Below are 26,924 nucleotides of genomic sequence, written 5' to 3'. Positions count from 1 at the left end.
TAGTGATATTGAGCATCATTTCATATACCCATTGACCCTTTGTATGTTTTTTGATACATTTTTTAATTGGGTTACTTGTGTTTTTTTAATATTGAGTTGTAGGAGTTCTTTATATGTTTTGGATATTGACTCCTTTTCTGATATATGATTTGCAATTATTTTCTCCCATTCTGTAGATCATCTTTTCATTCCACTGGTTGTTTCCTTTGTGAACCCTGAAAATTTGAGACAGGTCTCAGTTAATTTAGAAAGTTTATTTTGCAAAGGTTGATTGAGTTTTCTTAAGACTTCTTTAATGACCTAACATATGATCTATCCTGGAGAATGATCCATGTGCACTTGAGAAGAATGTATACTCTGCTGCTGTTGGATTGAATGTTCTGCATATGTCTGTAGGTGACTTGACTTGCAGTGTTGATCAGGTCATCTGGGTCTTTGCTGCCTTTATGTTTGGTTGTTCTATCCATTATTAAAAGTGAGCATTGAAATCTCTTACTGTTATTGTATTGCTATCTATTTCTCCCTTAAATTCATTCAATGTTTGTTTTATACATTTAGATACTCTGATGTTGGGTGCATATATGTTTAAAATTGTTATATGCTCCAATGGTGAATTGACTCCTTTAACATTATGTAATGTCCTTCTTTTTTTCTTGTGACAATTTTTGACTTAAAGTCTATTTTTTATAATATCAGTAAAGGCATTTTTTGTTGTCTTTTAGTTATTATTTGGCAAGGGATTTTTGCAGTCTTCTTCAACCTTCATGCTAGTCCAACTGGTTTTCTTTTTTTCTTAGTAGATCACAGGCACCTAGAATATCCCGGGTCCTCTGAGTGTTCTGAGATAAACAGAGCTAGCTCCTCAGGCAATCTCCAGAAAATATGGATTATCAGATGTTTAGTTCAACTTTTTCCCCCAAGGAGACGCTGAGAGCTGAAGGCTTTGGTCCACTCACTCATGTTGATCCAAGGAGAGGAACTACAGTGCTATGAAACTGCCAGCTCACCCCACCACCTATGTTCTTGCTGGTCCCGGGCAGCCAGGCTATGCTTGGTTCTATCGGTACACTGAGACAGGCTAGAGAGAAGCCAATCTTAGGAGTAGCCCCTGGAAAAATTGGGGAATTGGACATGCCATCCATCATTTATTAACCAAGAGAAAGCTTGGAGCTGGGGAGTTTTTTCCTGCTTTTTTGGCACTGTGCTGGGGGTAAGAATTAGGGAAGGAGTGTGCCTTAGATTTCCCTATAGCTTCAACATGAGTAGTTTCACCAACAGCTTTGGAGCATCTCAAGTGGTTTCTTAATGTCTCACAAAGAAAATTTGTCTATGAATTTTTAGTTGAATTGGTGGGCTTCCCATTCTGTTATCTTGCTGATTTTACTCCACCATGTTTTAAATAATTTACATATCTAAAAATAAGATACATATTTATAATTTATGTGTATGTATATGTATATATTTTAAATTTAATATATATAAAAAACATTTGCTGTATTTCTAAATTGGAATACAATACAATGAAATGTAATTGCATCTTAAATGGACAAAACATTACCACGCATAAATGGAAAACATTGTGGCTGGAGTTATCTCATGATGGAGAGAACAAATACTACTGTACACAATGCCATCAAACATCCTGTAGGAGCTATGATAAAACAATCCCATATAGGACTAAGTAGGCTTTCTGATATTTTCTACTCACCAACTGAGGTTTTCTCGATTCTTAGAAATGTTTCTAGCTATGATGCACATATATTGTAAAATCCAATGTAATATTTTTTCATACTTGGTTTTAATTGCTCCGACATGAAAATGGTTAAACTTGCATTTTTTTCAGCCAACATAGGTGACAGCTGTTTGTTAAAACACTAAATAAATTACATAGACAGGCTACAAGAAAGTACGCATGTACATTAAGAACACAGTCACCTGAGGTTAACACTTTAGAATTCTTACTTATTGAGAGCTTATAATAAGTCTTCCATACAGCCTGTGACTGGTTTGAAGTATGAAATAGATTTCAGAGTAAGGATCTAAGAGAAAGGGCACTTTAACAAATAACAGTAGTAAATCCTCAGTTTCTCACATTGCAGAGACGGTTGCCTAATCCCAAATATCTCCCATCTCTCCCCCAAACTCATAAAATCAATAAGAAAAGCAAATAAAACCACATAATACCTTACTTTTCCAACATCTCTAGGAGACATAGAGTACCACAACCTTCAAATTACCTATAAATAGAGAAAAATAATTGCAGAAGAACACTTGCTCCTGCCCACCTCTGAACACCTGCGGTGGAGGGTAGGGAGATTAGTCTTTAACATACTCAGAAGAGAAGACTAGAGGACATAAATGAATCACAGATACAATAAACCCTGAAAGATAAAACTTCAACAATAAATGTCAGAGTACTTAACACAATTTGGGACTTGGTAGTTCATAGTACTGGGAAAAGGCTTGAAACGCAAGACCAGAAGTGGGAAACTTGGAAAGGAAAGCAATGGTTTCTGGGAGAGAAGTGGAAAATAAAGAAGGGGTGATACTTCTTACAAATATGACTATCAAAGTAAATAAGTAATTTGAGGAACTTAAGAATCCTGCAGAAAGGAAAGAGAAAAAAAGACATGACTATCATTTGCCCTTCCTACTCCCATCATCACCACCACCCATAGAAGACGCTATGCTGAATAGGACAGAACTGACAGAAGAGGGAGCTCTCTAACTAGGATCCTTGTCCACGAAACAGGAATAGGAAAAATCAAACCATATTTATATGAAACTTCAAAAGTTCAAATAATATAAATAAAATATTTTTCTTATGAAAAGCCACTCACTCAAAAAAGGAAACAATCACTAAGCAGATGAAAAGTGCAATAAATGCCGCAAATTGAATTAGACACTCTAACACAATCATAAAAAAAGAACACAAATGCCAAAAAAAAAAAAAAAAAAAGTTGGTATGAAACAGTTGAACTGTGAGAGGTAATAGTATACCACAGTAAAATAATGAACAAAGATTTACAAGACAAATTGGTAGCAATAAGAAAAGGATTGCAATCCTGATGCTAGACAAAGAAGAAGTAGACATAAAAACAGAATTACTCAATTCTTATAATCAACTTTCACACCTAAATTACTTCCCAAAGGCCCCCTCCTAATACCATACCATTGGGAGTTAGGATTTCAAATATGAATTTCAGGGGAACAGAAACATTCTGTCCATAACATTCTACCCCTGGCAAAGTTTATGTTCTTTTCGCCTGCATTTATTCTGTAAAAAGCAAAGTAGAGGTTGCTCTTCAAAGACTTTCCTCCCTATCTAATTAGGAATAAATAGTAACTTCTCTTAGAAGCAAAATTTATTCAAAGACCTGTGCTCCTAAATATTTGCCCCTGGCGTGCTCATACTGGTCCAAGCAAGCGTTAGGTCATAGCCTGTTCCTCTTCCTTATTTAAAAGTGTTTTTACCTTTCTCAGCATTCCACAAGTTACTTCCTCCTTCCTTTGTTCTCCTCTACCTTTGCCTCTTTTAAAAAGTTCTAAGTTGCTAGCCAATCGGGACAAATACAGAATGCGAGGTCCTGTTCCAGCCAATGGAAACCGGATACAGCAGTAGGGTGGATGCGACAGGTTATAAATGACCCTGTCTCCTTCGCTCGGTGTACACTCGTGGCAAAACTGCTGGCGTGTGTACCCTTTCTGCAGGAAGTAAAAAATGGCCTTACTAAATAAATTAAATTTATGTTCAAGTGCCGTTTCTTTATAGCACCGGGAATCAAGCATTTCAAACAATTTGGAGGCAAACCATATGGGAATACATTCTCTTCCAGGGGTGGTCTCCAGTCCTCTCTCATGAGGGAACGCGCTCCCCTACCTCATTGAAGGGGCCCTCAGGTATGAGAAATTGAGACCCACCTGGTGTGAAGAATAAACCCGGACTCTCAGCAACACAGAGAGGAAAAAGAAAGAAAGAAAGAAAGAAAGAAAGAAAGAAAGAAAGAAAGAAAGAAAGAAAGAAAGAAAGAAAGAAAGAAAGAAAGAAAGAAAGAAAGAAAGAAAGAAAGAAAGAAAGAAAGAAAGAAGAGAGAGAGAGAGAGAGAGAGAGAGAGGGAGGGAGGGAGGGAGGGAGGGAGGGAGGGAAGGAAGGAAGGAAGGAAGGAAGGAAGGAAAGAAAGAAAAGAGAGAGAGAGAAAGAAAGAAAAGAAAGAAAGAAAGAAAGGAAGGAAAGAAGGAAAGAAAGAAAGAAAGAAAAGAGAGAGAGAGAAAGAAAGAAAGAAAGGAAGGAAAAGAAAAAGAGAAGAAAGAAAAGAAAGAAAGAAGGAAAGAGAGAGAGAAAGAAAGAAAGAAAGGAAGGAAGGAAGGAAGGAAGGAAAAGAAAAAGAGAAGAAAGAAAAGAAAGAAAAAGAAAGAAAGAAAGAAAGAAAGAAAGAAAGAAAGAAAGAAAGAAAGAAAGAAAGAAAGAAAGAAAGAAAGAAAGAAAGAAAGAAAGAAAGAAAGAAAGAAAGAAACTGGCCAGCAATCTAGCTTAAAGGATCCTTACATACTGCGGTGATGACTCTGCGCACAGACCAAGCAAGAAGAAGCTGCGGGAGCCGGTGAAGTATTTCCTCGGTGATAGGGACTTAAAAAAAAAACATGCCTCAGGACAGTAAAGCATTCCTTAGTTAGGACATACCAAAGAGAGAGAAACCGCAGGGGTGGTAAAGTATTCCTTAGTCAGGATGTCTTGGAGGTTAAAAATAGGTGAGAAATCCCCATAGGGGGTGTTGAACCTCAGAAAGAGGTGAGGAATCCCCATGTGTGTGTGTGTGGGCGGGGGGGGGGGGGGGGGGTGGGTTGAACCTCACACAAATCTCTGGTAGTAAGAAAAATATTCAGAATCCCCCTTTCCTTTCTTCTTGGGGGAAGAAAGAATAGCTCCACTGCTGCGGGTCCCTCCCCTAGGGGAAGGGGAAGGAGAGGGGAAAACAGCAGCATAGGTGGTTGGCATGGAACAGGAATCAAAATAAATTTAAAAATGTGTAAGCAAAAACTCAGTTGTATGTAAGAAAACCCAATTCCCCCTGAGGAAGAGAAAGAGTTGGAGTCCTTTAACAATTAGCTGCCTGTTTTTCTGTAGCTAGTGAGTCTTATCTCTCCCTTTCCCAGGCATTGTGAAGACCCGTTTCTCTAGCTGTGCAGCTGCAAGGTCACTAGACAGATAAACTCAAGTCGCAAAACATGCTTTTCCTTGAAAAGTAAGAAACGATGTGATGCAAGTCTCAATTGAATAACGTCTTTGTTTCTTGTTTCTGTAATATGCTTCCCCCTGCACAAATCTTCTCCTACGCACGAAATGCTTAAAAGGTAACTTGACTCTTTGTTCAGGGCTCAGTCGTTTGGATGTTAATCTGATTGGTCCAGTGCACCTAAATAATAAATATCCTCCTCAACCCCTTGGTCTCTCTGATTTCTTATCTATCGCACAACATTTCTGGGGGTCACCCGGGATTGGAGATGACAGATTTACTGTCCCCTTTGCCTGCAGTTCTAGAGCCCCAGGGCCAGGGGAGACCCGGCATGCAAGGTGTGCTGCAGGTGAGCTTCACTCGGATGGAGACCGGCTCTCCCCATGTGCTGGCACCCTGCCTGGCAGTGCAACGGGACGGGGCTGCAGGACAATACCAGCACTTCAGGAACTGCGGTAAGGAGTAAAGGCCCAAGGCAGGAAAGCCCGTGCCATAGGGATGAAGAGGAGCTTGATCACCTCCCAGGGACCGACCACTAATCCAACCCAGAGGGGCTGGGGGCGGTAGAGGACCCATTAAAAGTGGCAGCATGATCCCCAGAGGCAGGGAAGGCACTGCCCATGCTGTGTCTCTCTGCTATGGCCCTGCCCATGAGGCAATTTCCTGTGGAGGTGGGGGTTGCACTCTCAGGGATCTGCTGGGCTTCTCGCCCTTCACTGATCCCGCGGGTGTTGGTCCTACCTTTAGAAATTAAAACAGCACCCCTCCCCCAGCCCATCCACTCTGGGTCTATGGTGGGAGAGGCAGCCTTGGGGATATCTGAATTGCCTTTGGGATCTCTCTTCCTTTGTCCTGGAGAATCATGCGTGTTTGCAGTGAAATTGTTCTATGGTCTGGTCCTGTGGACTCTAAGAAATCTGACAGTCGTTGGTCATTGTGTCCCGTTTTGTTTATTTCCTTTAGTCTCAGTTGGCAGTGTTTCCGCTGGTGTAATCCCTTCTCTGTTCCTGGCTTTTATGGAGAAGGTTGATCATCTTTACACAGTCCTCTGCATGCAGATGTATGTATTTGGAATCGAACAGTTTTCTATGTAGCCTTTAAAGCTTGAGGCATAGAGTGCACAGTCTCCCTTCTGCATTTCAATTATTGTTAGTCTAGAGGAGAGACAATTAAAAATTACAAACATGATTTTATTAATGCAGGAAAATAAAAATGAATCATACCTATTGAACTTCAAATATAGGAACTTAATACCATTTTAGGAGATTTTAGGACCGTGCCTAGTCCTAATTTATAAACAAAATATAGCCAACTCAGATAATAAAAGTAAAAATTGTAAATAAGGTGCCACTCTTTTTATCATACATTGGAAACTAGTCAATTCTGAAGTATAAAATCTCTTCATATGTATACCCAAGTTAAATGAAAACTTTAAAATGTTTATTTTAAAACAAATATTTAAGTGAGAAATCAATTCAGAATTCAATTTAGAATTTCATACTGTGTTTTGTGGAAAAATAAAACATATTCTTCAGATATATGCAATTTTACTTGGTAAGGAAATGAAAATAAAACCTCAAATCTTCTAATACATACACACATTCACAAGTGTGTATATAAGGGTGTGTGTTTGTATACATGCGTGCATGTGTTTAGGCGTTTCACGTAGAGATTTCTATATCTATATATGTGTTTTACTCTGGCATCTTTAATCTTTTGGAATTACATGATTAATAATAATTTGTTTTCTTTCATAAGAGATGGGAAATAGAAAGCTCAAGAAAGAGTGAGGATGTCACTTCAATGTAAAACTGACAAAAAATAGAAATATTATGGTCTGATGCTATCCCTATTTAAAAGGACAATGTAATGACCTCTGTTCTGTAATTGAACAATCGACCACTGTAGGAAGAAAACTATTTTTAAAGAGTTTTTGCTTTGTTGTTTGTTTGTTTGCTTGTTTTTTAAGACAGAATCTTGCTCCACTGCCGAGGCTGGAGTGCACTGGTTTAATCTTGGCTCACTGCAAACTCTGCCTCCCAAGTTCAAGTGATTCTCCTGTCTCAGTTTCCTGAGTAGCTGAGATTACAGGCATGTGCCATCACATCCGGCTAATTTTTGTATTTCTAGTAGAGATGGGGTTTCACGATATTGGCCAGGCTGGGCATGAACTCCTGACCTAAAGCAATTCACCCACTTTGGCCTCCCAAAGTGCTGGGACTACAGGTGTGAGCCACTGTACCCGGCCCCAGACTAGATTTTTTAATAACTGCTCTTACTAGGTTCAGTCTACATTAGAGTCCCTTTCTTTCCCTCCCTCCCTCCCTTCCTTCCTTCCTCCCTCCTCCCTCCCTTCCTTCCTCCCTTCCTTCCTCCCTTCCTTCCTTCCTTCCCTCCTTCCCTCCTTCCTTCCTTCCTTCCCTCCCTCCTTCCTTCCTTCCCTCCCTCCTTCCTTCCCTCCTTCCTTCCTTCCCTCCTTCCCTCCCTCCCTCCCTCCCTTCCTTCCTTCCTTCCTTCCTTCCTTCCTTCCTTCCTTCCTTCCTTCCTTCCTTCCTTCCTTCCTTCCTTCTGTCCTTCCTTCCCTCCTTCCTTCCTTCCTTCCTTCTCTCCTTCCTTCCTTCCTTCTTCTTGACAGTGTTTTGCTCTTGTCGCCAGCCTGGAGTGCAGTGGCACAACCTCATCTCACTGCAATCTCTGCCTCCTGGGTTCAAGCAATTCTCCTACCTCAGCCTCGTGAGTAGCTGGGATTACAGGTGCCTGCCACCACAACTAGCTATTTTTTGTATTTTCAGTAGAGATAGGTTTCACCATGTTGGCCAAGCTGGTTTTGAACTCCTGACCTCAGGTAGTCTCCCTGCCTTGGCCTCCCAAAGTGCTGGGATTACAGGCATGAGCCACTCCACCCGGCCTCGTTCTTTTCAATATCACTTTGTCCATGTGTTCCTTCGATTTCTGTGTCTGTTTTTTCATGCTACTTTCATCACACTTCTGCCAGAGTACCTAACAACACTGGATTATTTGCTTACAACTACATCTCTGACTAGAGTTTGAAGCTCCTAAATGAGTTTTATTCTACTCATCTCTGTAGTTTTCTCTGCATAATTCCTAGAAATTGTGTAGCAGTCAACAAATAATTACTACATGCATAAACAGAAAGTTAGTATGCCAGTCGTTTTGCTTCTGAAAGAAAGTTTTGTCCTTGTAGATAGGAAAATGTTGAGAAAATATGATACAACTCTTATTTTTTTTTTTTAGAGAATCAACGTTTTTTCTGTTAAAAATAAACTTGCAAACCATACATAAATGAGGACGTCGTGTATCAATTCTAAGGTATACTGGGGCTTCCAAATTATAAACAGATAATGAGGAAGGAAGGTAAGGAGTTCTTGCTACAATAAACACAAGGGGAAAGTTGAAAAGAATACATGAGAGTAAAAGGTTGTGCATTGATCATTGTCAATTAATCATTAAAGTAGCAAAGTAAATTTGAAAATCAATGAAAAGAGCACTTTAAAAAAGTGCCAGACTTACTATACAAAATAATTCTCTAATAAAATTGAAATTAAATTAGAAATCAACAATAAAAATATGTCTGAAAAATTCACAAATGTTGAAAACTAAATGACACATGTTAAAAATCAATGAATCAAAGAATGCAAAAGACAATTTAGAAACTATTTTTAACTGAATGGAAATTTAAAAATAGTATCTTAAAATATGTGGGGATGTTGCCAAATCATCTCACGTATTAATAGTATAACTTTTATTAGAAAAAAAGTTTCAAATCAACATCAGCTTTCAATATAAGAAACTAAAAAAGCAAATTTAACCTACTATAAGAAGACAGTAAATAATAAAGATCAAAGCAGAAATCAGTGAGAAGAAAATTTTTACCTCAATGGCAAATAAGCACAAAAAAATGCTACTTAACATCATTGCATTAGTAAAATGCAAGTTAAAACTACACTCATATACCAAAACACATCATTTAGTGTGTCTAAAATTTATTTATTTATTTATTTATTTATTTATGAGATAGGGTCTCGCTCTGTCACTGAGGCTGGAGTGCAGTGGTGCAATCTCGGCTCACTGCAACCTCCGCCTCCCAGCTTCAAGCGATTCTCCTGCCTCAGCCTCCTGACTAGCTGGGATTACAGGTGCCTGCCACCTCGTCCAGCTAATTTTTGTATTTTTAGTAGAGACAGCGTTTCACTACATTGGCCAGGTTGGTCTCGAACTCACAACCTCAGGTGATCTGCCTGCCCCGGCCTCCCAAAGTGCTGGGATTATAGGTGTAAGCCACTGCGCCCAACCAGTATAGAATTTAAGAGGCTAATCAAAGCAAGTGTTGACTAGGATATGAAGCAACTTCTCTCTCAGATTTTCTCTTACATACAGATAGGTAGAAAGTAAAATTTGTAAAATATCACCACCACTTTGGATAACAGTGTGGCACTTTTAAAAAGGTTAAATATATACTTATATGATTCAGCCATTTTGTTTCTAGGTGTTTATATTAAGGAAAAGAAAGACTTTGTTAATATGATACAAGTACTTGTACACAAATATTATTAGCAAGTAGCATTATTTGTAATGATCAATAACTGGGAATTACCTAAATATACATCAATAAATGAAGAGATAAAAGGTAATTAACTCTTTACTCATGCAATGAGATGGCTGAATCTCAAGACAACTTTTCTAAGTGAAAATAAGACTTTGCAAATGATACATATTGTATGACTTCATTTATATTAAATTCTATGAATTGCAAACTAAAGTGGCAGAAAACTGACTGACTGGAAAGAGAAAGAGGTAAGTACGTAGGGACACAGAGGAGAAATCACAAAGGTGCGTGCTTAGAGAATGTTTTCCAGGTTAATTATCTTGATGTTCTTAATGGTTTCATGAGTATATATATATATTTCTTGAGACTTATTAAATTGTGTACTTTATATATGTGCAATTTATTATATGTTAATTATGTCTCAACATGTCTGGTAATAAATTCAGAAAGAAATGTATGTGATACTTAACCTCTCTGCTTCTGTCTCTTTTTCTGTAAAACGAACATAATATTAGACCTGCTTTGCATAGTACTTACCATATACTAAACAATTTATATTACTTATTAGTATTTGTGTTGGCTACTCTACAATGAATACAACTTTCTCCCAAATTTAGGGCCTAAGCACTTTTTACTAAATCTATTAGAACATGCAAATGTCTTGGGATTATGTGAAATGAGTGATTAGACTTATTACAGGGAAAGCTTAGGACAAAAATTCAAAACTAGAGACCCATTGGGTCAAAGACTTACAGGTTGGGTGAGAGAATGGAGCCATCTTCCCACTGCCAAGATCCATTTGTTGGAATGTGTACTAATCCCATCCAGTGATATGACTTCACCAGTTTAAGTAAATCCTGTTTGAAATCACAAATACACTATAAGTGAAATCAGTGTTCATAATTTTAGTAAACGCCAGACCATAGCCATTTCATCTGTTCTCACACTTGTAAAAACATGCATTCGGTCCCCCAACTAGCATAATTCCTGTCTGAGCACACATACATGATACCTGCAATTTCTTTTTTTTTTTTTAATTATACTTTAAGTTCTAGGGTACATGTGCACAACGTGCAGGTTTGTTACATGTGTATACATGTGCCATGTTGGTGTGCTGCACCCATCAACTCATCAGCACCCATCAACTCGTCATTTACATCAGTTATAACTCCCAATGCCATTCCTCCCCACTGCCCCCTCCCCATAATAGGCCCCGGTGCGTGATGTTCCCCTTCCTGTGTCTAAGGGATCTCATTGTTCAGTTCCCACCTATGAGTCAGAACATGCGGTATTTGGTTTTCTGTTCTTGCGATAGTTTGCTGAGGATGGTTTCCAGCTGCATCCATGTCCCTACAAAGGACACGAACTCATCCTTTTTTATGGCTGCATAGTATTCCATGGTGTATATGTGCCACATTTTCTTAATCCAGTCTGTCACTGATGGACATTCCAACATTCCATCAGTGGAATGTTGATTCCAAGTCTTCGCTATTGTGAATAGTGCTGCAATAAACATACGTGTGCATGTGTCTTTATAGCAGCATGATTTAGAATCCTTTGGGTATATACCCAGTAATGCGATGGCTGGGTCATATGGTATTTCTAGTTCTAGATCCTTGAGGAATCGCCATACTGTTTTCCATAATGGTTGAACTAGTTTACAATCCCACCAACAGTGTAAAAGTGTTCCTATTTCTCCACATCCTCTCCAGCACTTGTTGTTTCCTGACTTTTTAATGATTGCTATTCTAACTGGTGTGAGATGGTATCTCATTGTGGTTTTGATTTGCATTTCTCTGATGGCCAGTGATGACGAGCATTTTTTCATGTGTCTGATACCTGCAATTTCTATGCTTTGTTATTTTCAATGAAGAAAGATTTAGGGTTGGTATTAGAATAACCAAGTCATAGTGTCCCTTATATATTCCAGGTTCATATTCCAATGATTTGCCTCAGATGTTAGGATTAAATATAGGATGGGAAATTAAAATAAATACTCAACCTGGTCCTCTTTGCTGTATACTTTCAGAAGGCTGGCATTTTGAGACATACAAGAAGCCTGGCTCTCATACCAGTTTTTACTCTCATTAAAAAACTGGTAGCAGTTATTTTTGTAACATATCCAGTTTTTAGGACATGGGCCACAGTAACTTTCTAGAAAAGGAAAATATATTATTAATTCTACATATCTGAACATTATAGCAGATTTTATCTAGACAAATTAAATGTCTTTTTCACTCCAACTCTAAAATTTCAGATTATTAAACTATCATAGTCATAACCAAAGGCACATCTCTACGTATTCATAGAGAGATGCCAGGCTGGGCGTGGTGTCTCATGCCTGTAATCCTAGCACTTTGGGAGGCCAAGGCAGTTGACTCACTTGAGGTTAGTCAGATACCAGATACCAGCCTGGCCAACATGGTGAAAACCTGCCTCTACTAAAAACACAAAAATTAGCCGGTGTGGTGGCGCATGCCTGCAGTCCCAGCTACTTGGGAAGCTGAGGCACGAGAATTGCTCGAGCCCAGGAGGTGGAGGTTGCAGTCTCAAGTACTTGGGAGGCTGAGGCATGAGAATCACTTGAAACCGGGAGGTGGAGGTTGTACTGTGCTGAGATCACCCCACTGCACTCCAGCCTGGGTGACAGAGTGAGACCCCATCTCAAAAAAAAAAAAAAAAAAGAGAGAGAGAGAGAGAAAGATGTCAAACCACACCTAAGTAGCCTCTATTTTTTACAAGTATTGGAGAGAAAGAGAGAGAGAGAGAAAGATATCAAACCTAAGCATCCTCTATTTTTACAAGTATTCCCTCATTGTTAAAAGGAAAACAGAAGCCATAGTGTATTACAGACTAGAATTAATTATTTAATTTTTCCTTTTCTTACATCATTGAATACATGCCTACACAATAGTGTAGGTAGATACATACAATATATGTTCTAAAACATTTAAAAAATTCACTTACCAGTCAAGGGAATTTGAACTTCTTGGTTGAATAATGCTATTAAAATAACCATAAGTATTAAAAAGTTTGTATTGTTAGTAATTTATACTATAAGCAAATATAGTTTACACATTTCTGGACTAATAGCAAAAATATGAAAAAGATACATTTAATATTTCTAGTTTATGTTTCTGTGTTTCTGAATACTAACAAAAGTAATACATTACAATTGTTAAATTAACAATGTTGCAATCTACTTCTCTGTTATCACTTACAATTTAGGAATACGGCACTCCATATTGTTACCATAATAATGAAACGGATTCCCATAGCTACAGCAATGAAACAGCAGAAAAAAAGTGGAGATGCTGTCAAAGAAAAAAGAGACAGATCAGAAAAAGAAGCATAAAGGGTTTGGGTATCTTTGTATTTAATATAAATATTAGAGGTTTTTTTTTTTTTAATGAGAAGGTAGTATTGATCCTTTTTCTGCCTTAATTATTTTTCCCAGAACAGAGCATAAATATTTTGCAAATGATCAAAAACTAGAGTACAACAATGTAATATTTCCTTCTATACTTCTCTACAAGTTCCCCAGTCATCCCTAGAGTAAATTATGCTTATGATTTATTATTTTTATTCAGATACAATAATAAACATAAACAAAGAAGGAGGAAGCATCATCAAGATGGCTAACTGCAGGCACCCAGCACTCACTTCCACAAGGGACCAAAACAACAAGTAGATAACCACACATTGAATAGCGTGTTGAAGGGAGAAGGCTGGAATTCAGCAAGAAAGTGACCAAGTCTCTCTGAGGCACAGATGCTCAGGGCGATAGCATAGAAAGGGAAGAGAAGCAGGTGACATGGATCAGCTTAGAGCCAAGAGGGACTCTCCATTGAGGAGAAAAGGTAAGCAGGAGCTCCCCAGGGGTCCACATTCCCGTTAGAAATACCTGCTCTCCTAGCTATAGGAGAGCTCCACATTCTTCACAATCCCTGAGTCCGGTATAGGGAGTTGACTGGAATCCACATCACTGCATTATTTCAGGGTGGGAGTTCACACTGGGGTCCCTCCTCTTCTCTGGAACACAGGCTGCAGCAGCACTGCACCATTTTGAGAGTGTAGCCACCACAAAAGTACACTCTGCCCTGGGGCCTAATAGTTCCTTTACCTTTACATCTTTGGGGCCCAATAGCTTCTGCATCTTCACATCCCTGGGGCCCTGCTGACATTCCACCAAATCCACCTAGAGGACTGCAGCATAGCAACACCAGGTGATCCCAATCAATGGTGTAGTCATGACCCTTGCATCAAGCCCATACAGAGCCCTTTGTCCAGGGAACAGGTGATGCAGCCAAGTAGAGAGTCTGTCCTCAGCATAGACAGAGTCATGCATGTGCACCCCAGATTCCCAGAGCCACTTGCTTGGGGCCCACGGCCACCACGGCCAGCAATCCCACTTTCTCCAGCAGCAGGCCAGAAGAGCATGGGATGATAAATTCAAAATGCCAAAAAAAAAAAAAAAAAAAAAAGACCTCTGCCAAATAAGAATACTGTATTAAGCAAAGCTATCCTTTAGAAATAAAGGAGACATATTCTTCCAGACAAGCAAAAACTGAGGGAATTCATCACCACTAGACTAGCCCCACAAGAGATGCTTAAGGGAGTCCTATATCTAGAAGTGAAAGGACAATGTCTATCACCATAAAAATGCACAGAAGTATAAAACTGGTAGAGCAGATACACAAATAAGAAAGAGAAAGGAATCAAATCTTATTACTGCAGAGAACCACCAAACCACAAAGATAGATAATGATAGAGGAGAAAAAAAATCAATGGGTAGGCAAAACAACAGGTATACCGGAGAACAATGAAGAAAATGACAGAAGAGCAAGCTGGCTGTGAAGAACCCTTTAGCTATTATCTTCTCACAGCAACATCAAACTAAATAACTATCCATGCAAGAAAGTACCTTCAAAAGAATTCAAGAAATTAGGTGAGCTATCACAGTACCCTGATTTTGGCATGATAAGAAGAAAAAACACATTAAAGAGGTAAGAAAAGACCGTCTTGCCTTGCCTAAACACCCCTCTTCCAAACCCAGATACTGCAGTGCTTGGAGAGAAACTGCCTGCTTGGGAAATGGAAATAAGAGTGTGGGACTTTGTGTTGGAACTTAGACCTGGCCCCACCACACTGGAACACAGCAAAAGACAGAGAGCCCACGGCCTTTGATTCCACACCAGTGCTCATACGGGCAGCATTTTGACCCACGTGGGCCAGAGAGGAATCCACTGCTTAGGCAGGAGGAACCTTAGTCTCAGCCCATTTTATCACCAGCTGACTAAAGTGGCCTTGGGTCTCAGGAAAATTTCAGTGGTTGCAGGCCATAGCAACCATGGCCCTTGGGCAAGCCCTGGCACAGCACTGGTCTGGGAAGCTGTGGACAAACAGAAAACTTACCAAACCCAGAGAAAGATATGAATAAGCACATACAGGAAGGTCAAAGATTAGCAAGCAGATTCAACCCAAATAAGATGACCACAAGGCATATAAAATTTAAATGTTCAAAGCTTGAGATAAAGTGAGAATTTTAAAGGAAGCAAAATTTAAAAAGCAAAATAAATATAAAGAAACTTCAACACATCTGTTAGCAGACTTCTTAGCAGAAACTTTATAGGCCAAGAGGAAGTGGGGTGACATACTCAAAGACCCGAGGAAAAAAACCTGCCAACTGAGATACCGTACCCAATAAAACTATCAACATGACAGAGAGAAAAAGTATTTCTCAGGCAAACAGAAGTTGAGTGAATTTATTCTCACTAGACCTGTCTTACATGACATGCTAAAGAGCATTTTTTCAGTCAGAAAAAAAGAACATAAATGTGCAATAAGAAAAGATTTGAAGGTACAAAACTCACTAATAAAAGTAAGTATACAGACAAATTCAGAATATTCTAATACTTCAATTGTGGTGCCTCAACCACACAGATCTTATAAAGATCAAAAGACAACTCTATCAAAATAAAAGTAATTATAATTTGTTATTAGATAGTCAATATAAAATGATGTAAATCCATGCAAACATAAGTCAACATGTGAGAGGAGATGGAGTTAAAGTGTAGAGTTGTTTAGTTTTTTGTTTCGTTTTGTTTTTCTTTTCTTTGTGATCAAATTTAAGTTGTCATCAGTATAAAATAATTGCTATAGTTATAAGATGTCCTTGTAAGTCTCATGGTAATGACAAAACAAAAACCTATAACAGATACACTAAAATTACACTAAAATGAAAATCAAGGAATTAAAATACACTGCCAGAGACAGCAACTTAATCACAAAGGAAGACAGGAAGAAAGGAAGACTTACAAAACTACTAGAAAACAAGGAATAAAATGGCAATAGTAAGTTTTTACTTACCAATAAAATATTAAATGCAAGGGGGCTAAATTCTCCAAGTAAAAGACATAGAGTGACTGAATGGATTAAAAACAACAAAACTGAACAATATATTGCCTTCAAGAAACTCACTTTGCTCGTAAAAACACACATAGACTGACAGTATAGGATGAAAACAGATATTCCATGAAAATGAAAACCAGTAAAGAGAAGGCATAGCTATACTTAGATAAAGTAGACTTTAAGTCAAAAAGAGTAAAAAAGAGTCAAAGAAGACCATTATATAATGACAAATGGGTCATTTCAGCAATATAATATTGTATTTATAAGTATACATATGCACCCAATACTACAGCACTCAGATATATTAAGTAAATATTAATAGATCTGAAGGGAGAAATAGACTAATACAATAAGGGTAGAGGAGTTCAACCACACATTTTAAGCAATGGACAGATCGTTCAGAGAGAAAATCAGAAAAGAAACATCCAAGTAAAACTATAATATAGACCTAATGAACCTTACTAAATGTACAGAACATTTCATCCAACTGCTGCAAAACACATATTCTTATTATCATCATATGGAACATTCATCAGGATAGACCATATGCTAGGTGATAAGTCTCAACACATTTTCAAAATTCAATATTATATCAAGTAAATTTTCTGACAACAATGGAATAAAACTAGAAATTTATAACAAGAGGAACTTTGGAAACTGCACAGATACATGAAAATTAAACAAAATGCCTTTGAACAAATAAACAAATTCAGTAAAGTTTCAGGATACAAAAATCTACATACAAAAATCAGTAGTGTTTCTATACACCAATAACAAACTGGCTGAAAAAGAAATCAAGAAGTCAATTCCATTTATACCTACAAATAATAAAATACCCTGAAATAAATTTAATCACACAAGTGGAAGATCTCTGCAGTGAAAACTATAAAATACTGATTAATGAAACCAGAGAGGATGCAAAAACATGGAAAGACATCTCATGTTCATAGACTGAAAGAATATTGTTAAAGTAATTATACGACTCAAAGCAATCTATAGATTCAATGCAATTTCCTATCACAATACTAATAACATTCTCTACAGAAATAGAAAAAAGATCCTAAAATTTGTATGGTACCACAAAAGACTGAATAGTCAAAGCAATCTTGAACAAAAATGAAGAAAACTGGTGGCATCACATTACCTGATTTCAATATATACTACAAAACTATAATAACTTAAACAGTATGGCATTGACATAAAACTAGACATTTAGACCAATAAAACAGAATAGACAATGCAAGAATAAATCCATCTATTTACAGCCAACTGATTTTTCCAGAAAGGCACCAATAACATACACTGGGAAAGGACAGGCACTTCAATAAATGGAGCTGAAAAAACTGGATATCCACACAGAGGAATGAAATTAGACCCTCATCTCACACTATATAGAAAAATCAACTCAAAATGGATTAAAAGTAAGAACTGAATCTATAAAAGAACTGACTTAAAAGTAAGAACTGAATCTATAAAACTACTAGAAGAGATAAGAGAAACACCACAGTACATGAGTCTAGGCAAAGATTTTATGGGTAAGACTTCAAAAGTACAGGCAACAAAAGCAAAAAGAAACAAATGAGGCTGTATCAAACTAAAACACTTCTTTGCTGCATAGGAAACAAGTGACAGAGTGAAGAGACAACTTGTAGAATGAGAGAAAATACTTGCAAATTATTCCTCTGACAAGAGAACAATATCCAGAATATACAAGGAATTCAAACAACTCAACAGCATCATCAACAACAAAAACTGATTTGAAAATGAGAAAAGGATCTGAATAGATATTTCTGAGAAGATAAACAAATAGCCATGGATATATTTTTTGAAAGTTCAACATCATTCATCATCAATAAGATGAAAATCAAAACCACAATGACTATCATCTCACCCTAAGTTAGAATAGCTATTATTTAAAAAGACAAAAAATAACAAATGACAGTGAGGATGCAGGGAAAGGCTAATGTTTATATAATGTTGGTGGGAATGTAAATTAGTATAGCCATTATGGAAACAGTATGGAGGTTCCTTAAAAAACCAAAAATAGAACTACCATACGATTCAGCAATCTCAGTCTTTCTCCAATGGAAAGGAAATCAGTATATTGAAATAATGTCTGCAGCCCCATGTCTATTGCAGCATTATTCACAATAGCCAAGATATGGAATTAACCTGTGTCCATTAACAGATGAATGGTTAAACAAAATGTGTGTATACTCTCTCTCACACACACACACACACACACAGAGGAATACCATTCAGTCATAAAAAAAAGAATGAAAAGAATGAAATCCTATTATTTTCACCAACATGGATGCGTCAGAAATACATAATGTTAAGTAAAGTAAATAAGGCATGGAAAGATAAATACCGCATATTCTCACTCATATGTAGGAGATCCAAACTTTTACCTCACAGAATTAGAGAGTAGAATTGTGGTTATTTAAGGCTAGAAAGAATAGTGAGGAGGAGAAGATTAGGAGAGGTTAATGGATACATAATTATAGCTACATGTGGGCTTTTTCTAGTGTTCCTATAGCACTGTAGGGAGAGTACAGTTAAGAGTAATTTATTGTATATTTTCAGATAGCTAGAAGAGAAGGTTTTGAATGTTCCCAACACAAAGAACTGATAAATGTTTGAGGTGATGGATGTGCTAATTACCTTGATTTGGTCATTAGACATTGTATAGTTGTATGGAAATATCACCGTATCCCTTAAATATGTATAATTATTACATGCCAACTAAAAATAAATAAAAATTACCATTCCCCTTAGCTACATATTAAAAATACATTTTAAAGAAACTATAATATACAAAACATCCTATGAATTTTTTTTTTTTTAACCTAAGACAATATCCTGGTGATTAGTTCTCATGGTGTATAAGGATACCAAATTTATAAATAGCTGCATTGTATTTCACTGACAACTCTGGACAGAATCTAATTTTTGACAGACTTTGAATTTTTTTTCCAGTGGATATTTAATTTGTTTCTTAGGTGTTGCTATTAGAAATAATGATACATTTCATACCCATCTGTGCATATTTTTGAGTCCCTCTCTGGGATAAATTCCCACAATGATAATTGCTGAGTGAAAAGGCATGTGGGTTTAAAATTTTGGTAACAATTGAATATTTTAGTCCAAAAAGGAATTTTTACATATAGCACTTTGCATTCCTTAAATTAATTCTTGTAAAGTGATGCTATTCATTAATAATTTGTTTCTTAGTTTTTAATCAAAATTGAGGGGTCACCTGTTGTTTTGCTTTTCATACAAACTATATAAAGGTCTATTATCAATAATATTCTGCTTTGAAAAAAGACATTGGAGAGTACATCTTCTTCACTGCAGTCAGAAACAATTCTATAAATAATAATCTAGCTATCACTTCTATAATATTTAGGAACATATCTCTGGAGGATTTTTAAAATATCTTTTCTGTTTTTCATTTCTATTTAGTTTTCTTTTCAGTAATCTCTTAGAAATTCCTGCCTCAATTATATTATCATGGTAAATAAACTCATCATTTTTTAGGCCATGAAAATATTCTAAACTCAATAGCTTTTAATACCATAATTTTATTATATATTTTAATATTATATTAGAGTTCATGGGGGTATTCCTGCTTTCCTGATGAAGATAAAGTAAACTGAATGATTGTCATTGATTTAATCACATAGTTTCCAAGATTCATTTGAATATACTGAGAGTAGACAAATGGAACATAGGACTTACCGTTTTCTCTACATTTGCTTTTGATTACTGGACATCTTTGCTTTTGGCATCGTGTTGAAAAATCACTCTTTGCTAGACCCAACTTATAATTATGAAATTCACTCATCTCTAGAAAGAAAGAATTCAGGCTTATATGAGTCATGGCCTTTCTGCTATTTGGTGCATACATTTTAAAAATTCCACTTGCCATTTCCATCTATGTACTTCTCATGACAATCCTTTTTAAAGCACAACATGAATTTATTTTCATTTTATATTACTACATTATTATGTTTACACTTTACTATATAAATAAAATTACATTTATGCCATGCAAAGTACCCTCAGCAAATCCTAACTAATTTTAACTATTAAAATTAGTTAATTCATAATGTATAATGAAACCTAACATTACCAGAAAGGGACTTGGTATAGTGAAAAGACATGTTGGAGAAAGACATGTATTTAAATCACCTATTCACATATACAAACTTAATATAACTTCATAAATAATCTAGCTTTTGCATCCCAGTTTCCTAACTTGCAAAAGAAGAAAGAAATAAAAAAGAAAAGGATACTATTACAACCCAGTATGGGTATTTTAAAAATGAAATAAAAATATAAGGAACTTAATAACATCAATCATTTAGTAAGCTTTTAGTAAATACTAGTGTGTCTAATTTTCTTTTATTTATTTATTTATTATTTTTTATTTTTTGAGATAGAGTTTCGCTCTTGTAGCCCAGGCTGGAATGCAGTGGCGTGATCCTGGCTCATTGCAACCTCCACCTCCTGGATTCAAGCGATTCTCCTGCCTCAGCCTCCTGAGTAGCTGGGATTACAGGCTTGTGCCACCATACCTGGCTAATTTTTTTATTTTTAGTACAGACGGGGGTTCATCATATTGGCCAGGCTGGTCTCGAACTCCTGAGCTCAGGTGATCCACCTGCCTCGGCCTCCCAAAGTTCTGGGATTACAGGCGTGAGCCACTGTGCCCAGCCGTCTAATTTTCTTTATAATGAAGGACATACATAGGCTAAAATAGTAGGATCTAATCCTTTAGAACAAAGACAGATAATCTTGCCTCTGAACAAAATACTGAAAGAATCATTTTGCTCTCTTGAAATATTATTTACTGATGATTAATATTTTCTTAAAAGCTTTTTTTAAAACTTTTATTTTTGGTTCAGGGTTGTATGCAAAGGTTTGTTACATATGTAAACTCATGTCATGGGGGTTTGTTGTACAAAAGCCTTTTATAAATTAAATGATAATATGAATTATCTTTTATAGCTAAAATTAGACTTAGACATTGTTTGCACATGTAATATCTAACTCAGTTATTTTACATATGGAGTAAAGAGAGTAGGTATCACTTTATGGATGAAGAAACTGAATATTAGAGATGGCCAAAATCATAAAGCTTATTTAATATAATGTTACCAACTGTGAATAAGTTATAAATGTATAAACACCTTTAGGATAAAAAGGGCTTTAAAATACATGTCACTTGATTTGAATATTACACAAATCTACTAAGATCAATATGGAATGTTTCATGCCTGTATTTGATAGAAAAAGAAACTAAACTAAACTACATAGAGGTTGCAGATTGACCCCATTTCAAATCTAGAGAGCGGTAAAAGTTTGAATAAAATTCAAGTATGACTCCACATCCATTTCACTATTTCAAACTGGCCCAAATTGTGACTTTACCATAATATAGTTAATAAAATAAAGGGAAAAAACGTTTTTAAGTTTTGGAAGACTTGATTTCACATACAATACGGACGTAACATGAAATCAACATAAATAGAACATGAAAAGAATCAGAGTAAATTGCTTGCCTATGCCTTATATGCTTGTATAAAATTCTTGGTATCTTAAAATTGTATACAAACAAAACTACACACTTATGTGGTGAAAACATACCCAAGTTGTGTCGAGGCCTCCGACCACGAATCCACCCCATCAAATAATTGTAAGTGCACGTCTACCTCAGAGAGGAATCTGAAGTCTTCAAAGCACAAAGGATTCCTGAATAAAATAAAATTGAGCATTTGTTTTTTGTTCTCTTTCCTGTGGTGAGAGAAAATATTTTGAATAGAAAAGTAAAATCCAGAAACTTTCCCCCTGTGCATGCCTCTAAGAAAAGAATAGAAATGACAATTCACATAAAGCCAGGCAAAAATAATTGTATACATATCTCTTGGTTGTAAAATAATCGCCAATTACTTCAAAATGTCATAACAATATAATGAATATATTAATTCACCTACATTGAGATATTTAACACAAATATTTTACATTACTGATATTAGATAACAGCACACACAGTTTTCTGTTTATAGTTATTTATTGCTTCTTGGCCTTTTAGCTAAGACCAAGTGTTTATAGTTGTTTATTTTATCTGGCAATAATTTAGTTTTCTTTCTGCTAGCTAAACTCAGGTAAGTTTTATGCACTTTTATTGAATGTCCTTTTCTAGTGCATTTTCATCCAACGTGCCCGTATCATCATCATCAACAACAAATTCTCATCACCACCATCATTAATAAAACTAATCTCACATGTTTATTTAGTAACATCTTAGCAATGCACAGCAGAGCTTCCAGAAAAAAAAACTAATAAATATGCATAGTGCTTAGACTTTAAAAATAAAAGCTATTTCATATTTGATTATGATAGTTGGAAAGCACAGATATAACTTGTTTCACCTTGCATGTAAAGATGTGTATCAAAGGTAAGTGCCCCTTACAACATCAGAAAACTCAAAAATTTGAGAATTCAAATTGAAACTCAATTCTTCTAATCCTAAAGGTAAAGATTCAATTTTTTCTAGTTTTGCTTAGAGACAAAGCTTCTTCTTATAGTAATATTACAACTTCTAATTCTTTAATAGGTATGTACTAATTCCCTATCATCAGATACAGTGATAGAATACACATCAGAAATGATAAGTATTCTGTATCCTCAGGAGTTCTATTCAAGCATCTAAGAAACAATTAGAATTACCTTACAGTGTAAATATTTTTATTTTTTTGAGGTCGAAATATAGTTTCTCATATCTTGAATAATAAACACACACACATACACACATACACACACCTGCTCAGAGAGGGAAGATCTTGATTCTTGTGGATAAAAGTCTTCTATAAAACTAGAAAATTTAGATATGTTCTCAGTTCCTGATCTAGAATTGAAAGTGGAGATACTCACTGAAATTCTATCTTTGAGAAAAGTGTGACAAATGTTATAATCTCACCTTCCTGTGGAAAAACATAAACCACAGTACTTCCGCCTTATCACTATAGAAATATTGTTAATTTGGTAAAAGAGGTAAGACCACCCATGGTTGGATAAATGTTCAGTTGGTGCAAAAGTAATTTTAGTTTTGCCATTATTTTTAATAACATTTTAGGATTTGAAAATGATGATTTTAAATGATGCCATTTAATCCTAAATATTTTAAAGATTCAATTCAGTTCCAGTTAATACCTCAGATTTTGTTGTGGGACTTACAAAGCAGAATTCTAAATATACATTAAATTGCAAAAGTCAAGACTAGGAAAATCACTATTGAAGATGAAGAAAACATGGGAGCCTTGTTTTATTAGATAGCAAGACCTATGTTAAAACCATATTAATAAAGGCAAAGTGGCATGTGGGACATAGATAGACAAATTGAGAAGGGAAAAAATACAGTCAAGAAAAAGTCATGTACATAGATTAAAAAATATAAGGTAACATTGCAGATAAAGTGGGAAATTAGCTTCTATTCAATAATTAGTCCTTGGTTACTATCACACTGGCCTTTAAGTTAAAAAAACCTTAGTTCTGGGAATTGTTAAATTTTAATATAAAAACATGAAATTGCATCTCTGTCATATAGACATCATATGCAGAAGAATTAGAAACTTAGATATATACCCCAGTACACATAAAAACAAGTGAATATATGAATTGATGCCAATGAACAAGATTAGCTAAATATATATTTTATTTGTTTATTAATTTAAAATACTAACATAAGACATCATATAAAGTAATATAAGATGAACACATTATACAATTTTAACAATAACCAAAGTTATTAATCTCAAAAACAACTTTCATGTGGTAATGTGTTAAAGTTGGACAATAAATTTATTCAACTTTTTTTTTATTTAGCAAATACTATTTGCTACACCCTTTTCTAGGTCTTGAGAATGTCAAAGTAAACAATCCAAAAGAAGGTTTTTGCCCACATGGAAATTACTTTTTTTTTTTTTTAAAGACGGAGTTTCGCTCTTGTTGTCCAGGCTGGAGTGCAATGGGAGATCTCGGTTCACTGCAACCTCTGCCTCCTGGGTTCAAGCAATTCTCCTGTCTCAGCCTCCAGAGTAACTGGGATTACAGGCATGTGTCACCACACTTGGCTAATTTTTGTATTTCGAGTAGAGACGAGGTTTCGCCATGTTAGTCAGGCTGGTCTCGAACTCCTAACCTCAGGTGATCCTCCTGCCTCGGCCTCCCAAAGTGCTGAGATTACAGGCGTGAGCCACCACACCCAACTGGAAATTACTTTTTAGTTTAGGTGATAGAAAATGAAAAAGTACAAAACAAATTCAAAATTAAACAGGATAGGTAAATATAAAACAAGTTGAAGAAAATATATTATTTTCTGACATACCAAGATTCTTTTCAGCTAATCAGCATTTTCTATTAACTATTTTATATAGTAAAAATAGATCTATATAGAGGAAATTTGGGCTGATATTTTCTTACAACCACATTTTAACAAATATTTGGTTTTTGAAAGGAAACGAATAAATGTTTAAATGCTGGCTTTTTATGGGGAAAACTTGAATCACAGTTTCCTGAAGAGTTATTTTTATGTATGTAGTTTTCAATTGAATAGAGATTATTTGTCTCTTAAATACAGAATTGAGAAAAGGGGAAAGGAATAGGATAAAAAAGAACATTTGTATATCCTACTATTTCATTTAGTTCAAATGTCAATTTACAGCCAACAAGGAAGTCACAAAACATGCCTAAAAGAAGTTTTTTGAAATAAATACCATGATAAAGCTAAGCACCAGGAGAGTTATATTGTCATATATAAAGAACCCTAAACCAACTGACAGAGTGTGGAAAGGATCCTCAAAGAAGAAAATTCTAAAATAAGTCCTGTATGTTGAGTTAAAACAATTACTTAGATAAAGAAATAGTATGTTAAAACTCCAATTTATTTCTCAATGTTGAACATATACTCACTTTGCTATAGTCATCATGATAAACTTGTTGGGGATTTGCTGGGCATTTGTACTGGTTTATGCTACGTGGAATTGCAAAAGGACATAGCATAGCTTTCAGAGATAATATTTTCTAATAGATGAAATAAAACCCACACAAATGAATTTATGCAGAAAGAATAATTTGACTATAAAAGTACCTGAACAAACTTCATATAGACGTATTTATATAACTTTTAAAAACTATTGTTAGAAGAAAAGTTACAATATTTTGCAAACAGCCTGAGCTCAAGTTATTTGAGAACATCCATCACCACAATAAGCTCTTTAATTACGTTCATTAGTTGAGAAGAGCCAATAATCAACTAGCCTTTTTGATCAGTAAGCTAACTTGCACTGTGGTCTCAGAAAATCCTTCTCTTCTGGTACACAGGAAAGACTTAACATGCAGTGCAAGTTTGTGGTGAGAAACAGAGCTCTTGGCAGGTTGCTTGCTTCAAGCTGTGACACTAAAACTGGATGTGGTCTGAGGTGTTTACTGGACACTTGTCCAAATACGAAAGCATAAAATGTGTGGTTATTGCCAAGCAAAAATTTTGTAATCTTGACCTTTTGGTAAATGTGTTTGAATTGACAAAAGACATGTCAAAAAGGACAAATTTTTAAAATTCACATGGACAATAAAGAAAATAAAAGGGAGTGGAAGAAACAGAGCTGAGTCTTTGGATATGCAGGGGCATCTATGGCCACACCACCATGGTGCACCCAATGTTATCAGGACATGCATGGGCATATTGAAGCAGAAGTGAAACGATGACTAATGAAAAAGTAAAAAAGTCTGCAAACATTTTAAGAAATATATATATATATATATATATATATATATATATATATATATATATATTCAGAACCTATTTTGCATTCAGCTAGGTATTACCGGGCTACGTACTGACAGATAATATCAACTGGTGTATTGTAATCATATGAACTCAAGGCAGAGATTCCATAAATCTTGAATGTATACTTTGGGGAAAAACAGGTCATCATCTTGGCAATTAACTAATATTTTCTGGCACAGCTTCCTAAACCAGGAATGATTAAATGATTTTTTGGACCCAACTCAGTTGAAACTTTGTATAATTCTAAAATTTAGCAATTCATTTGAAATATCTTTAGCAAATATTTGTGTTATATTAACTTAATCCATGCTAGGACACACCATTTTTTTGTTTGTTTAATTGCAATCTGTGTAGTATAATGGAACAGAAAAGTGTTTTTACCCACTCTGGTATTATCTTTATAATTGTGCATAAATAGCCATAAATAAATAGTACCTTTTAAAAATTGCTCTCAAGTAACTTACACGCATGATTTGCGGGTCAGATGACATCATATTTTTTATTAGCATCCTAGTTACTTTTCTCTGATTGCTTATTTGTTTGCCACTAAACCTTTCATTTCCTGCTAGAGTGGTAATATCCACATTTGTAAATGGAATGATGCCTTTAATGACTTCTGCATCTTGGATTCAAATGGATTTTGTGTTTACTTCAGTGCTCTGAGTATCAAAGAAGTCTAGAATTTTGAAGATGTCTTAAATTGGTAACGTTACTTACCACAAGTGCCTAAAGACACGATCTAGGGATAAGACAGCATTTTATTTTTCCAAAGGAAAATGGCTCATTAATTGTAGATCTGAGTGAAAGCAAGGTGTCTCAAGTCACGTTTTTTTCACTCTTACGTACCTATTAGCAGGTG

The 26,924-nt window shown here is 35.8% G+C and overlaps 1 protein-coding gene across 1 annotated transcript; it reads right to left on the bottom strand.

Moving 5' to 3' along the window:
• Positions 1 to 1,776: 1,776 nt before the first annotated feature.
• Positions 1,777 to 23,139, bottom strand: KLRK1 (killer cell lectin like receptor K1). Its single transcript, XM_015430167.4, has 8 exons — positions 23,041 to 23,139; positions 21,865 to 21,969; positions 19,954 to 20,061; positions 13,023 to 13,115; positions 12,769 to 12,804; positions 11,804 to 11,955; positions 10,555 to 10,658; positions 1,777 to 6,388 (listed from the first exon to the last, which is right to left on the bottom strand). Exons 2-8 carry the CDS (start codon positions 21,902 to 21,904, stop codon positions 6,271 to 6,273), a joined length of 651 nt encoding a protein of 216 aa, XP_015285653.1. The 5' UTR covers positions 21,905 to 21,969; positions 23,041 to 23,139; the 3' UTR covers positions 1,777 to 6,270.
• Positions 23,140 to 26,924: the final 3,785 nt, after the last annotated feature.

The sequence above is a fragment of the Macaca fascicularis genome, chromosome 11 (assembly GCF_037993035.2).
Source record: "Macaca fascicularis isolate 582-1 chromosome 11, T2T-MFA8v1.1".
NCBI classification, from domain to species: Eukaryota; Metazoa; Chordata; class Mammalia; order Primates; family Cercopithecidae; genus Macaca; species Macaca fascicularis.
Note: the sequence above shows the minus strand (reverse complement) of the source record. Positions and strands in the feature narration are given on the sequence as shown.

Coding starts and splice junctions, on each gene's coding strand:
- KLRK1 (XM_015430167.4), bottom strand. CDS start 21,904: ATGGGGTGGATTCGTGGTCGGAGGCCTCGACACAACTTGG. Junction 11,956..12,768: donor AGTTCAAATTCCCTTGACTG/GTAAGTGAATTT, acceptor TTCCTTTTCTAG/AAAGTTACTGTGGCCCATGT. Junction 10,659..11,803: donor TATACAGCAAAGAGGACCAG/GTTGAGTATTTA, acceptor GATTTCAAACAG/GATTTACTTAAACTGGTGAA.